Source organism: Artemia sp. Qi Xiang Cuo, chromosome 6, assembly GCF_049724085.1.
Source record: "Artemia sp. Qi Xiang Cuo chromosome 6, ASM4972408v1, whole genome shotgun sequence".
NCBI classification, from domain to species: domain Eukaryota; kingdom Metazoa; phylum Arthropoda; class Branchiopoda; order Anostraca; family Artemiidae; genus Artemia; species Artemia sp. Qi Xiang Cuo.
In genome coordinates, this window is record NC_142799.1 from 71833471 (window position 1) to 71848313 (window position 14843).

General features: G+C 35.0%; 1 protein-coding gene across 1 annotated transcript in view; it reads left to right on the forward strand.

Moving 5' to 3' along the window:
* The window catches only part of LOC148951571 (adhesion molecule nephrin-like), a 286912-nt gene that overhangs the window by 227462 nt on the left and 44607 nt on the right, over window positions 1-14843 (forward strand). Inside the window, exon 9 of the mRNA XM_089091200.1 lies at window positions 8502-8661. Coding sequence (XP_088947326.1) covers window positions 8502-8661 — 160 coding nt within the window. The remainder of the gene's footprint in view (window positions 1-8501; window positions 8662-14843) is intronic.

Here is a 14843-nt window from a genome sequence, read left to right on the forward strand (position 1 = left end):
ATATATATATATATAATGTTACATTTCTACTTACTTTTAATTTCTCTCAGAAGGCTCCTTTTTCCTCAATAAAAATTTTCAAACTGAGGATATTCACCTAATCCCCTCGGGTGGTTGACTTTTGTTTTGGTTCCAATAGATTCCCAATCATCACAAATCCAATTGTCATTATAGCTTCATTTTTAGTTGGTAAGATTTGATACACAGAAAGCTGATTTTGTCGACCTTTAACGCCGGAAGTGAAGTGTCTGTTTATGAAAATAGGTGACTGCTTGTTTGTCTCTAAGACAGACAAGCAAAATTGTAAATTGTCATATGTTTATGATAATGTTTTTCCCTGAATTCTAGGAAAATAAAAAAAAGTTTTGTTTACTATAAATCATGACTTTTTGCTAGTTTTACTAGATTTCGGGAAATTTACTACATCCCCTAAATTTACTAGATTTTTTTTTTACTAGATCTAGTAAAATCCTACTGACGGTGACAACTCTGTTCACGGTTACCGTTCGCTTGTGTTTCGCTGTGAATCGTGATATGACTCGCAGTGAATCTGTAAAAATAGCGGTACTGGTGCGTTATATGGTTGTTTACAAGGAAACCAGTCACGAAAAACCAGCCTGACGGGTTAATTCCAAGAGACCGCTATAGAGAAATACAATGCAAAGCGTGGTTTTCATTGAGTTTACAATATTTAAACTGTTGTTTTTTGGGGTTTAGGGGGGGAGGTACCTAGGTTAGGTTACGTATTTATTATACGCTCTGCTTTACCCCCCCCCCCCTAATTTGCAAATATATAGCCCAAATTTGTTTATAAACTATTATATATTCATCCAATTTTATTTTATTTCATTAGCATTAACCAAACTTGACTTTTTAGAAGTGACCATATAAAGCACCAGTACCAAAATAGCAATGTCTAGCTGAATGAAGTGGCTTTTTTTCAGTGTACCATTACGTTTGTCTTTTAGATTTATTTTTTCTGGTAGACACGCTGAAACATACTTTGTCTTAACCATGTTCGATAACCCTCCCCCCCCCGTCTTACCGAATATATGAAAAAATGCATCTGGATGAAAGGAATGACAAAGACGAATAACAAAATTTTGAAAATTAGAAAATGCTTGATATCTTAGAAGAGGGGATGATAGGCATGAAGCCCTTCTATGTACTTACGCGTTCATTTACCTCGTATAAAAAACTAGTCTCCTCTTCAAGTTTGAACAAGTCAAGTTAGAACCGTGGCGTAGAGATGTACTATCAGAATCTTTTTCCCTTTCTAACTCACTTTCAAGAAATAGTGTAGATATGCCTATTTGTTTGGGCTCGAATACGTAATGAAATGCGTCATACGTAATAAAAAAATGGAAATGTATTTCAATTTCCGGAAAAGAAAACAGCATTCCAACGACCCTGTCGGAATCTTGCCACGTAAAAATGCAACGGTGAAATTGTACTTACTAACCCCCCCCCCCGAAATGTTTGTCCGACTCCGAAAAACGGAACAAAAATTAAAATAAAAAAAATGATACGTTTTTTAAAGTTTTTTGGTACTTGTTTAGAATCTGGTAAGCACGCGAGAAGAACAGCATCGAAATCTCAAAGATGCTATATGAAAAACAGGTTTTCGCTGCCTAGTGAGGTATTGCTCACTCCGTGGAATATATTTAAACTTCAGTTTTTGGGGTTGAAGGGGCAAAAAAAGGTAGGCCTACCTAGATTAGGTTAGGTTACGTAATTCATATATGCTATACTTTACTCCCACCATCCCAACCCTAATGTGCAAATATATAACCCAAATTTGATTCTAAACTATAATATTTTTATCATGTATATTTTGTTTTATTTCATTAGCATTAACCAAACTTCACTTCTTGCGTGTTTACCGGATACTAAACAAGTACTGTTTTTTGTAGACCCCCCTCTCCCGAAAAAATACTGTTACTGGTGCATTATGCGAGCACCATGAAGAAATCAAGTTTGGTTAATACTAATGAAATAAAATAAAATAGGATGAATATATAATAGTTTAGAAACAAATTTGGGCTATATATTTGCACATTAGGCGGGGGGGGGGGGATAAAGCATAGCATATATAAAACACCAAACCTAACCTAGGTACCTTTTTACCCCTAAACCCCAAAAACCAAACGTTTAAATATTGTAACTCATTGAGAAACAACGCTTTGCAATCATTTGTCTATAGCGGTCTCTTGCAAATAATCCGTTTGACGGGTTTCGTGATTTTTTTTCCTTGATACATTTTATAGCGGTGGGCCCGCATAATGCATCAGTACCAAAATCCTTTTGTAAGCCCCCAATCCCCGAAAACAATCCTGGATACGGCCCTGCTAGTCTACCAACGAGGATTCGTTGGTATGTTTTCTACTATGTTAATTTAACAATCTAACAACGAGTAGTAGGCTACCGTCTTTACGGTCTTTTGTCCGAAAGTTTAGTTTCTGATTCAATTTTTGTCTGTGTTGTTCTAGTGTCAATGTTTTACCTACGTTTTCTAAGTTCCAAATGCATTAATTATGAAATAATTAATAATACAATTTTGAAGACTTAAGTAAGGGGTGATGACATTAGCCATAAACAATTAGATTAGGTTTGTAAACACAGTAATCTACTTGCGTAATTTTGAAACAAAAATAATCTTTTTGCCGAAAATATGCCTAAATCTTAAGACTAGCTTAAATATGGGACTCATAAGAAGGGGGAGGGGTGAATTGTCAGAAGAGTCATATTAAGAGTCATTGAAGTACGATTCAATGCAAAATTTGATGACATCATGGTGGGATTGCTGTTGAAAATCGAGAAAATTTCAACGGGCCTGCCGTCGGTTAATTAGGACTATCTATTCCTTGTTGAGTATTTTGCTCTCTTCCGAATTTCATCAGGTAGAGACTCGAATTTCATCGAATTTCATCGACAATCATTTTCATCGAATTTCATCGACAATCGAATTTCATCAGGTAGAGACTCCTCTTCATCAGATTGGTGTTGATCAACAAGGAATGAAATTCCTTGTTGATCACAAAACTGCCACTACTGCTGAAGTAGTGGCAGTTTTGACAACTTGCGTAATTTTTACCATTTACGTTATTTTCATCGGATATAACGTTATTTTCATCGGATATAACAACTTGCGTAATTTTTACATTAACAACAACGTTAATGACGTTGTCCCCCATCAATGGCGTGGGGAGGGATAGAGAGATGGAGCTCTCGTAGACCAGACTCGACAGAAATTTTCGATGATTGTCCTTATGGAGCAACGAAAAGTAGAGTAAGTCAATATTGCAACCGCTTTCCCCTCTTCCGATTCCCCTCATAGGAGGATTCCATAGGCGCGTTTTGAACGTTTATGTAGGTTAAAGATATTTAACCAAATATCATAATCAGTAAAAGTGCCTGCTCTGACGAATAACCCTTTACTTTTATAATTTTCTTTTGAGCATTTTTTCACCGATTAATGATTCTTTAACTATTTTTAGGTACATAGTTGCAACCAATCGAAAAAGAAATGCTTTCCAAAAAAGAACTTTTTCAAAGAACAGCAAGCAGAAATTAAAATGAAATATATAGAAAACAGATATATAAAATGAACAGAATTCTAAAACAAACAGAAATTATGATTAACCAAACTTAAACGAACAAAACTTACCACAATCAGGAGTCGGGTATCTGCCCCCTATACCTTCTAAAGGTCAGAACCTCATTTGTGCTTTATTGAAAACATTTTGTATTTTGAGCGCTGTATTTTTTTTTTTTTTTTTTTTTTTTTTTTGTAAGATCAACACAGCAACAAAATATGATTTCACAAGGCTGATCAAAGTTTGTAAATAAGAGCATTGTTATGCCTTCCTCCCTCTGAAACCTAAAAAAAAAAAAAAAAAAAAAAAAGAGAAGGAAGTTCTTTGACCTTGAGAAGGATTAGATGGCGTTAGCTCTACTCCTGTTTGTCGTAATTTCTGTTCGTTTTAGGTTTGAAATACTAGCCTACTTTACTTTGATTCTGTTCGTCATTGGTTTAAAGTTTCTCTTTACTTTTTTCTTCACAAGAACTTCTTTGTTGCAAATAGTCTTTTCACAGTTGTATTGATTCCTGGAAGTATCAGCAGTTTTTTTTTTATTACAATTAATTTTTTCAATTATAAAATAGAAAATGTTTAAAACATATTTTGTTTTCAGTAAAGCGCTAATGACATTTTGGCCTTGAGATGGTGTAGGTGACGGTAGTCCTAATTGCAGTAAATTTCTCTTATTTTCACTTTTGGCTTGATCATTAATTTTAGCTTCTTGGATTTCTGATCAGCAACGAAACATTTTGTGGCTCATTTTGGATTTTGATCCCCCCCCCCCTCCTTCAAAACAATAGGTTAAGTGTTATAGCTTACTCATTGTTAATAATCACCAAAAGTTTTAAGCCACTCGATATCCAGGACTAAAAATGCCCCGTTTTCCATCGTAATGTCCATCTATAAACAGTTAGCGATTTGCAGAATTTTCGATCCTTGCCCCAGGGGCTCTAGGGGTCATTCAGTCTCAGCAGGGATATTTATTGGACATTTTGACTCATTTTTGATACGAGCCAAATCTATTGGAATAGCAAAAAGGGTAGGATACGTAAAAATTATAAAATATCACTTGCGAAGATCATCAAAATTCCTCGCCCTTTTGGCTTTTTTTGTTCATTTTCGAAAATCAGCCAATATAACTTTTTAAGGGTATCTTCGAACTTAATTTATTTTAGATGTTTAAAATTACCTTAAGAATTAGATACGTTTAATATTTATATTGTTATCGAAACTCCTTTTTTTAGAGTTTCTGTTTCTATTAGAACAATTTGCTCCTTACTTATAGTTTACCATCACGGAGTGTTTGATTTTATGAAGGATCTAAAAATTATTGGAGGAAATCTGTGTTTCACTTTAATCTTCATATTTTATATCTTTAGAGCTAATTTAATCAGAACCCAAGGTTCTTGTAAGTTGGATCCTATCCACTCAGTTGTTTCCTGCTAGTGTAAAAATTTGAAAGCTTTGTCATGCGTTGCCTTAATGAAAAATACGTAGTTGTAGAAATAACTACAGATGACTACATTAACCTCTTGAGTTTTTGTCTTTTTGTTCGCACCTAACTCAGACAACACTTTATATTTGTTCAATTCTTAAACAAAGATGATTCTTCTACGCTCGACTATTTTACGCAACTTAATAGTATTTAAAACAAAAATTGAAAATCCAGCCTATGGTAACGATGATCAAATCAACCATTTAATCACACACCTTATAATACCTCTTTTAAACTTCTACCAGAAAATGCATCCTCACCTACTTCCTATCGCAATAAGACCAACCATACAACTCATCAGATATAGAATGCTCCTTGCCAAACAATTCCTTCCATACAAAACCTCCTTGCCACACAACTCCTTCCATACAAAACTTCGTTGCCACACAATTCCTCAAAACACACTACCTGTTGCAAAACAACACACCACACAACTTATCATCCGTAGAATGATCGTCCTGTATGTGTAACAATCAATCAAATCACCACACACAATAAAAATCTTGCCACAAAATTCCTCAAAATATACTACTCCCTATTGCAAAACACCACACCGCACAACTTACCACCTGTAAAATGCTCATCCTGCATCTGTACACAGGGGCGTAGCTCCAGCATTTTTATTGAGGGGGCAAAAAAGTTCCACATCCAGAGAGTCAAGGGGCATGGGCTATATAATAGCTTTTTTCCAATTTATTGGGGGGCAACTGCCCCCCCCCGTGCCACCCCCAAACGACGCCACTGTGTGTACATGTCACTCATATTGTCATACCCAATAAATACCTCCTTGCCACCCGTTTTGCGATACATAAATCCCCTGCTGCACAAATACCTTCCTTAAAAAATCACCCATACGACACACACAAAAATGTCTCTTACATCAAGTAACTATTTTAGTTATTATTCTTATGACTAATTATTCTACTATTACTAGTCTGGAATTTTTCTCTACTTACTATATTATTTCCTAACTATTATCTAATTATTAATTATCCTACTAGTTGTTTATACTACTTAATAATTGTACCACTATTCGATTATCAAAATTCCACAAATAATTTCAAATGACTGCAAACGCTACTATCCTTTTCCATCGTACATAGTGGCATCAAATAGAAAAGAAGAAATTACAATCCCTCACTGCCGTGCTAAAAAGTGCGCTTTACGTATATTGGTTTTAAATAGTGACGTTAGTTTCGTAAGCCAATAATACTATTCTTTGTTTTCGGAGAGACAAATAGCTCCACCTTTTTAAAACCTGATCGGTTCTAATACTTTTTGTGGGATGTACGTTGTTATCTTAATTTAATCCATATTCGCAATAATTCAACCTGATTGGTTATTTTGTATGAACTTCTAAGCCAATAAAAATAACAATAAGTTCTAAGGCATAACTAGTGGCTCACAGGGTCGTACTAGCCAAAATGTTTAAGGGGGGCAAGAGATTTTACCGATTGGCTGGTCAATTTTGCCGACTGTTTTTGTCAAAAAATAGCATAATGTCCATTTTGAATACAATACGTAAAATCACAGCCCGAGTCGGTAAAACCACTCCATTTACCAACCGAGATTCAGATTTCAGTACATATCATGTCACTATTCCGACTTCTTTTGTTACCGAGTGACCAGAAACAATAGGGGGGTCTCCCTCCCACCATACGTGACGGTCCTGGTGGCTCAGCTCACGAAAATGTAGAACGAGGAAGTATTTTGCAAAATCTAATTGGGGGTCAATTTTGTTTTCGTTTTTTTTTTAATTTTTCAATGAAAATACCCCAAACGGTGGCAAAAAATATAGGGGACAAATTTCCTCCCTATCCCCCCTCCCTAATTGACTCCATTTCGTGCAACCTTTTTTTTAAAAGGAAACTTTCTATTTATCTGTGCTGCTGTAATTTTCTTGTAAAAAATAGCCAACTTCCTTGCTTTGTTTCTAATTCTTCTATTGTACTAAATAGTTTTACTTATTCAATTTCCAAGCCTCCTTATTCCTTAAGATTACAATGGAAGCTCGCATTAATGATTTTTCTTTGGCAACTGATATTTGATTGCTTTACATTCTCCAGGTTTTCCTACGAGCTGCTCCAAAATACGACAATATAGACATTACTGCCCTTATTAAGACACCGTATGTTCGTAGTTGATAAGGGGTTCGCTATTCCCATCTTCCATAAGAGTTTCGACTTATCATTTTGTTCCAAGGGGATAGCCACCTTGTTAGCTGCTAATTTAATCTTGAAAAAGCTTCGAATTCCAGCAAATATTATTAACTGGTAAACTTGGATGGGTGATAGAAATTTGAGATATTTATTTTTTGTGCTTAGTCATTTGGCAGGGAAGCAGTGTGGGTGGGGAGTCTGTGATGGATAGTTGCATGGTGGAGCCTTGCGTGGATTGAGCGCGCCACGTGGATCTCATGTAAGTGAGCAGTTGCATGGCAGGGATTTGTAAAAGTGTGGGGGGTTATTTGATAAGGAATTTTGTGCTGAAACATTGTGGAGTTGCCTCAAGGAAACTTATGGACGAGGATTTACTTGACTGGTGTTTGAAAATAAATATCTGCCGATACAAACTACCATGACATTTCTTGGTGACTGATATGCATCGCATATAGGCCTATCTTATTGGTTGTGTTATATGCTTGGAAAAACAGGCTGGTGATATTTTAGGGGTTTAATGAAGTTTGACACAGTAAATAATAAAGAATTTCAGTAGCATCAAATTTAGCTTTAATCTGATTAAACTAAGGTCAAAATTAAGGCAATCTGAATTCGTTTGTAAAAAAAAAAAAAAATAACCTCCCTAGATTGTCTTTTTTGTAGAATCAAGGAGCTCTATGAATTCCAAGTAGTTTACAAAAGATACATTTTGCAGATTTTTTGTTTCAACTGGTAATGGGTTTGAGTCCAACGTTAAGCTTTTTTCCCGTAGGTAAAAACAAACTATCGAGAATATATATTTTTTTTGGCGAAAGTTGCATCTGCAGGATCAAATTGCTTTTAAACTATGTTACTAGTGCAGATGGATAAAGATTTTGATTAAAGGGGGCGAGGATGGTGTTTTCTTTTCTTAAATGATTATTTCTAAAGTTTTTGCTTTGGTAACTCTATCCTAATTGTCGCACAGTGAAGGAATCATGTTGAAGCTTCCTGTGACAGTGTTTTTTTCGGAGAGGACTAGAATGAAATGTATTTTTTATGCCTTTTTTTACGCCTGTCTTCCGACAGGCTTCGATGCTAGATATATTATAATTTTTCTTATTGAGGAAAACTAAGCATAAACGACAATTTTGTAACATCCAGGTGGTATACGTCTTTCGCAAATTTTTTTTTGTATTTTTTTAAATCAAAGAGAAATAAATTTAAACAAGAATACATGTTATGAAAAATGAAGAACGCCAGTTTAATATTCATATTCTTTTTCAGGGCGTTCCATTGACTCAAAATATTTCAGCTGGTGTTATAATTAGTGACAGGAGTTTGGTATTACAAAGGATATCTCGAACAACAGGGGGAATGTATAGCTGTTATGCTGCTAATTCAGAGGGGGAAAGTACCAGTGATTTAGTCAGACTTAGGGTCAAACGTAAGTATAAACCTTATCTTTGTAAATGAATTACTGTTTTGGGGGATAGGCGAACTGACAGATTTATATTGTGATATGACTCACGAGATTTATTGTCCAGTTTTGCTATTATGGATGAAATATATTCCTGCTTATGCTCTGTATGGTAAACCTGCAATTGTAAATAGAAATATAAAGTACGTGTATTTGCAATTACATAGTCAACATTTAAGAGAAATTAATCTTTAACTGGCAAGGAATTATATTTTTAATTTGTTGGCTGTCTTTGGGTTGCCTTTAGCGACAGGGTTTTTCAGCGACGCTTCAATTCTGTATTTGAACGGAATTAATAGTCTTCAAATTACTATGTTTTATCACGGAATGGACATTCTCAACGAACCATTAAATAGAAAAAAAAAAATATTCATATCAGAGAGAATTACTTCGTGGTTTAAAATAATCTGGAGTTGATGCTTTAGACTTGTACGTCCTCAAAAAAAATAAAAAAAAGTAATTAAGAAATGATATTTGGTATAATTAAATTAACAAAGAAGATTAATAAAGAAATATTTATATTTTCCTGCGGAATGTTAACTTACATGATTTTACGAGGACTTACATTTATTAATAATAATCTTACATGAATTTGGACACTTCTATTTGGTTGTTTGTGGGGTTATACTGCTTTGTCCTAAGTTATTGGATAGGTAAGTAAGTACTTATTTATCTCAGTTGCTAAAGTAAGAAAAAAATTTCTTTTCGTCTTTCTTTTTATTTTGTTTTTCTCTTCAGTTTTTTTTTTAACTAAATACTTACCTTAAACAAGTTATATAAAATACTTTATAATAGACAAAACAAAAATTGTACAACTTAGGACCGTAAGAAGCCTCTTTTTTTCAATTTCGCTCTATAAATTTTCTCGGGCTGCCGCAAATAGGGGAATTCCCGTCTTATACAGAAATCGGATCACCAACTATTGGCCATCTTCTTATAGCGGATGCCTTTACCGGAAAATCTGCTTTGATTTCATCATTTACAAGCTGCAAATTACCGTTTCTCGGTAATTTTCAGACAATTATCGTTTAGTGGTTTTTCTTTTTGTTTTCTTCATTTTTTCTGCTCTTTGTGTTCTTTGCACTTTATGCATAGCCATTATCACCTCAGACAGGCAAGTGCACGGGATTTTTGTGTGGGTTGCGGAATAATAAAAAAAACTTTATTTAATAGTTTAAAGAAAAGCTCCCTCTCCCAGTCAAGATTAAACTTATGAGACTACGGCAAACACAGTCCGGTGGCAATTGGAAGTCTGAAACTTAACTTGAACTAGCTACTACTACTACTACTAACAACTCACCGCAGCACCAAGCCACCTGAAGCCAACACAGCTACGCAAGCTCCTCCTCCACACCAATGTATTCAAAGCCTCCCTTTTCCCACCCGCCCACGAAGTTCCCATTTCCTTTAAATCCTTGTTTATGACGTCCTCCCACCCCAGACGGGGACGACCTGCTTTCCGTTTAGCCTTAGATGGTTGTCCGAAAAGGACAATCTTCGGCAATCTGTCATCCTTCATCCGCACAACGTGCCCTAACCACCTCAACCTTTCTTTCATTATAGACCTAGAAAGCGGTATTGAACCATATTTTTCGTATAGCCTATTTTATGAAATACGGTCATTCAACTGGGTACCCGGAACAATCCGTAAGCTATTTCTCTGGAAAACATCTAGCACATCTTAATCCGCTTTTCGGAGCGCCCTTGTTTCAGAGCCATATTTGACCACTGTCATCACTGTAGCTTCTAAGATTCTAATCTTGGTTTGCAGACTTATCTTCCTATTCTTCCAGACTTTTTTTAACTGTGAAAAAACACCCTGAGCCTTGGCTATTCTACTTTTAACATCTTCACTGCTCCCACCATCTTTACTAATAATATTACCAACGTAAGTGAAGCTGCCCACAAGATCAATCTTGTCATTACCCAACGTCACTTTTTCATCTTCACTTATTCCTAGCCTTAGTGACTTAGTCTTCCTAACATTAATTTTCAAACCAATTCTAGCACCCTGAACTCGCAAAACCTCCAAAACTTCATTCATTCTGCTCACACTTTCATCTAGGATGCTTAAATCATCAGCATAATCCAAGTCCAGGAGACTTGTTCCTCCCCTTTTGATTCCGTTGTCTCCCATTGCCTTTCCTGCTCTACTTAAAACAAATTCCATCAAAATAATCCATACAAAGGTGGATAGAACACAACCCTGCTTAACTCCAGATTTAATACAAAACTAGCTGCTAACCTCATTTCCTACCTTAACCGCAGCAGTGTTATTCTCGTACATAGCACTAATCACTTTAATGTATTTGTCTGGTATACCATACAAGGATAAAACCTTTACTAAAGCTCTTCTATCAACAGAATCGAACGCTTGCTCATAATCTATAAAACTGAGGACCAAAGGTGTTTGAAAACTTAGGCAATTCTGAATTATTAACCTAAGAGTGAAAATTTGGTCAACACATCCTCTACCTTTTCTAAAACCGCACTGCTCTTCTCTTAAAACTTTGTCTACGGCATCTCTCAGTCTAAAAAGTATCATATTACTAAGCAATTTGCTACCTACAGAGACCAGACTAGTGCCTCGATAATTACTACACTCACTTTTATCACCTTTCTTATAAAGTGGCTTAATTAAGGTTTTCCTAAAATCGTTAGGTACTTCCCCTTTTTCAAAAATCATATTCATAATCTTCAATAACTTATTTCTAACCTCAGAGCCACCATATTTAAGAAACTCATTTACTACCCTATCAGCACCTGGAGCCTTATTATTCTTTAATTCTTTTAGTACTGTTGCTAATTCCTCCTCACAAAACAAATCTTCCTTCACATCCAAGGTATCACAAACTTTTTCATTTTCCTCTATATTTTTTCCTGCAACTCTATCTCGGTTAAGCAAATTCTCAAAATGTTCGGCCCATCTCGCTTTAGCTTTTTTCTTATAGCTAATTGCCACCCCATTCCTATCTTTAACTGGGACAAGTCCGGATTGACTACTACCTCTCAATTTGTTAACGTGCCAGTACAATATTTTACTATTATGCCGTCTAGCTGCATCTTCTAAATCCTCGGCAATTTTATCCATGGCCTCCACTTCACACCTCCTTAGTTCATATTTCAATGCTTTCTCCACTTTCTTTACATTTCTTTTGTTTTCATGTGATCTATCACTCAGATAATTCTTGTACAAGTCCTTTCTCATTTCTATTAAACATAAAGCTTTTTCACTAATATTCTTAACTGAAGTTCTAGCTTTCTGTAACTAGCAGTGTCAATAAAATGGGGGCAGTGGGTAGTATTTGCCCCCCAAGATTCTTCGCCCCCTGGATTTGAAAAATACGCTGTTTTTTGGTATTTTCATTGAAAAATGACTTTTTTGGTACCTTCGTTAAAAAAAATAAATAAAAAAAATGAAAAAAAATTAATAAAACATCCTCTATAGAATGCGAGAAATACACTTTTGCTCATCTCTAATTTCCGTGAATTGACACCAGTGACAAAAATAATCTCCTTTCCGAAAGTCAAATTTTTGAATCAAATAAAAAAAAATGCATCATATTTGGAAAGAAAATTGGGCTGAATAAGAGACATGCATGGGCGCCGGCAAGGGTGGCAGGGGGAGCCATGGCCCCCTCCCCCTGAATATTTGTGACTATAAAATAATTATGAGGAAACCCAAGGAAAGAGAGTAGAATAGGGAAAAACCATGGGAAAAATGTGTGTTGCCCATTGTTGGCTGCCTGCCGATATATTTTGACCCTTAATAAGGAAAATATAATTTCTAATTTGTGACTGAGTGATCCCTTTCCAGTTTCCCACAAACATTGTGCTATATAATTTGGCTCGAGCAACAACAAAAAAAGCCATCAAATTTTTCATAGTAACGAATGGTAAGTAAATGACGATCCTTGTCAACAGCGAAAATATAAGAGCCTAACTATTGATAACATTAAATCTAAGAATTAGCTTTTATGGTGACCCTAAATATGTATTTGTTAATTAGAAAATTAGTGCAGTTATTAGTACACAAGATAGTTCGTATGATTGTAGAAAACAACTTAGTAAGGGGTAATTTCGGTAAAAAATATGTCGTCAACTTTTGCTCTGCATTGCAAGAGTACCTATAAGCTGATATATGAAGCCACAATAATCAGAAATGTTTCCCCTGAACCGAATGCCGGGAATTTTTTTCTCCCTCAACGGATACATTTTTGTCTTTTATTATCATTTTTTTTCTCCAGGAGTGATTGTATTTACCTAGTTGTCACTTTGAAAAAGATTTAATTTTTTACAGTTATGAAATAAAAAGGTGTCAAATGTATGGGTTTTCGGTATTCAAAATTAAACTAAAAATATTGAATAAAGATTTTTTATTTGATTTTCTCAATTTTAACGTTTTACTTCATTTGATAATCTTAGTTTTAACGTTTTACTTTGAACAAACTACTTTGGTAATGCGTTGCTTTTTATAAACACTGAGTAGTCTAAAGGCATTATATTTTTTGGTGTTTGATAACCAAGTTCAAAACTGTCGATATTAAAAAAATATCAGCCCAACACTTCGGCATTGTTCAACAGAACTGACAGCTGGGAGTTCATATCTTAGTTTTTGCAAGTAGGCTATTGTTTTGTGTATTTTTTTTGTAATTGCTTACTTTTTTAATTTTTTTTATACTATTTCTTTAATTGACATACTTTTTACATTGCTTTTAGAAAATGTTTGTCTCTAATTTTCATTAAATAAAAAAAACAAGATTTTTCAGCTGAAAGTAAGGAGCAACATTAAAACTTAAGACGAACAGAAAGTATTAAATATATGAGTGGGGCTGCCCCCTCTTCAACACCTCGATCTTCAAGCGACAACTTTTCGGCACTTTAAAAAAAGTTATGTATTGTTCTAATTAAACAAACCTTGTGTCTCAGGAGTCGTTTTTAAAGAAATGAGACAAAATTCAAAGAGCGAGGTGTTGAGGAGGGGGCAACCCCCCTCATATACATAATAATGTCTCCTTACTTAAAATTCTTTACCACGAACAGTTTGATTACCCATCAAAATCCAAACAGAGATCACTGAAATATTAATCTCTTCGGCGTTACCAAAAGTATTGTATTCATAATTCTTTACAGTTTCATGAAATGTATTTGAACAAATAGAAAAGGTTATAAACTAAAGTAAGGATCAAGTTAAAAACTTAAAACAAATTGAAATTACTTTGTATATAAGGAGGACTGTCCCCTTTTCAACACCTTGCTCATTAAACAAAAGTTTTTTAGTGCTTTGAAAAATCTTTTTTTTTTCCAACTGCGAATTTTCTTAAAAAAATTGGACAAAAGCCAAACTTCACAGTAAAGAGAAAGGAGCTAAGGAGGAGACAGACCATTGATCTTCTACATAACTGAAGCCATCACAGCCTCTACAATAGGATTTTCTTATCGATGAATTCATTACATACATTTGTTTAAATATATTAAAGTACTTCATATAAAAAAGAAAAATATTACCATTTGAAATTGCTGAAAACTAAACTCCTAGCAGTATTTGCTACCATAAAGAAATTTTCTGCCGGGGTTGATGATGGCCTGCCTTGTCTTTTCCACCTCTGTGCTGATAGATATGGGGATGTAATATTTTAGCTGTATAGAGAAACATTTTAATTAATTCCGACTTCCCCCTACCTCTTTCAACATTTATCTGAAGCCTCATGAAGAGTAAATAGTGTGTCCATTAAAATGCGCTTTTTTAGAAATCTACCCTATCCTCATCTAAACAATGACTCACTCTCCCCTCATTATACCTGATCCGCAATTACGGATCACCATACGTAGCCTAATTTCATTACAAATAAAGTGAATCAACTTGGTAGAATCCAGTACTGCCACCGTGTGGCATTACTTCTTTTGCAACTGGGAAACGTAAAATATAGTTATTGATACTTTTAATCTTAGAATTTTAAATTGATTGCAAATTCGTCCTCTTTGGGGTAAAGTCGTAGTTTGGTGCCCTAAAACGGCAGAAAACTAGACTTTCCCCTGGCCCAACCTGTATGGTCACTTAAAAAAGAGCTTTCAATTTACGTTTCAATGAGCTCCCTCCCAATTATCTTGGACCTTCGGCTTGATACAATCACCCCTGGGAAAAAGCA